We start from the raw sequence: 1,312 nt of genomic DNA on the forward strand, positions 1-1,312 counted from the left end.
GAAAAGCAAGCTAGCTCCAAGGTTAGCAAGCAGGAGTTCGGGTTGCTTCCATTGGCAGACCCTGAGCCCCCCCGCAAGCTGGAGTCTGGTGGAAGATGAGGTTCAGTGTGATTGGATCGAGGTAGCAACGTAATCAAGGACAAGTCCCACCCTCTCTCACAGTAGAGCCCTGTGCGTATATAAAGGCGGTGCGCATCCGCGGCGGCACTCCTTGAAGCCGCCAGTTGGGAGAGGAGCAGAGCCACGCAGGTGCTCCCGAAGGCAGCGAGATGTTGCGAGCCACAGCTCCCTGCTGGTTCCCACCCGGCTATCCAGAAGCGAAGAAGGTGGCCGAGGAGGCGGCCCTCGAGGCTCCAGAATTCCCACTGCCCTCTCATCAGCCTGCCCAGAGCTTCGGGCTGTGGGTGCCCCAGATGGACAAGCAGGCCTCAGCATCTGTGGGGACCCAGACGGAGCCCGAGAACAGGGGTCCGGCGGTGCCCCCAGCGTGGTCCAAGATGGTGACGGAGGCTTGGTGCTTCCCTGCGCAGAGGGGATCGGCCTGCTGCCTGCCAGCCGCCCCAAAGCTGGCAGAGAGACCCTCCGCCGTCCGCATCTCAGCCCCCAGGGAGAGGAAGAGGATCGCCCACTTTCACAGCCCTTGCTTGGCCACCGGTGCCACAGATGCCAAGAGAACCCGGGTGGCCAGCAGAAGCCAACGCTCCAATGGCTCCAAGGTCGGCAGACAGCCACGGAAGACGCGCAACAGGTCGCGGATGGCAGACAAGACCTCCACCACCATCAGCTCTAAGCGGATCGTCCGTCGTCCATCCTTACCGCCTTTGAAGAAACCCATTATCCTCCGAAGGTCGGGGTGCCAAGTCCCCACCGTCATCCGCCGAGGCTATCTCCAACTGTTCACCAAAGAGTGTCTCAAGTTCTGCGCCTCCAAGCAGGAGGCCGAGGAGAAGGCTCTGAACGAGGAGAAGGCGGCCTACGACTGCAGCCCCAACAAGAACGTCTACCTGAATGTGGTCCTGAACACCCTCAAGAGACTGAAGGGCCTGACCCCCAGCTCCATGCCCGGCCTCAGCAGGGCCGCCCTGTACAGCCGCCTCCAGGAGTTCCTGCTCACCCAGGACCAGCTCAAGGAGAACGGCTACCCCTTCCCGCACCCCGAGCAGCCCGGAGGCGCCGTCCTCTTCACTGGCCAGGGGAAGGGGCCCGGCCACTCCTCCTGCAGGGTCTGCTGCCGTTGTGGCACCGAGTACCTGGTGTCCTCCTCGGGCCGCTGTGTACGCGAGCAGTTGTGTTATTACCACTGGGGGCGGGT

The 1,312-nt window shown here is 63.0% G+C and overlaps 1 protein-coding gene across 1 annotated transcript; it reads left to right on the forward strand.

Moving 5' to 3' along the window:
• Positions 1 to 230: 230 nt before the first annotated feature.
• LOC116465214 (putative exonuclease GOR) lies at positions 231 to 1,306 on the forward strand (the record flags this gene model as incomplete). The annotated part of the gene is made up of 1 exon (XM_032148371.1): positions 231 to 1,306. A coding segment is annotated over exon 1 (1,037 nt), but the record flags the coding sequence as incomplete, so codon positions are not given.
• Positions 1,307 to 1,312: the final 6 nt, after the last annotated feature.

This window comes from Hylobates moloch, unplaced genomic scaffold (assembly GCF_009828535.3).
Source record: "Hylobates moloch isolate HMO894 unplaced genomic scaffold, HMol_V3 SCAFFOLD_3792, whole genome shotgun sequence".
In the NCBI taxonomy this organism is placed as follows: domain Eukaryota; kingdom Metazoa; phylum Chordata; class Mammalia; order Primates; family Hylobatidae; genus Hylobates; species Hylobates moloch.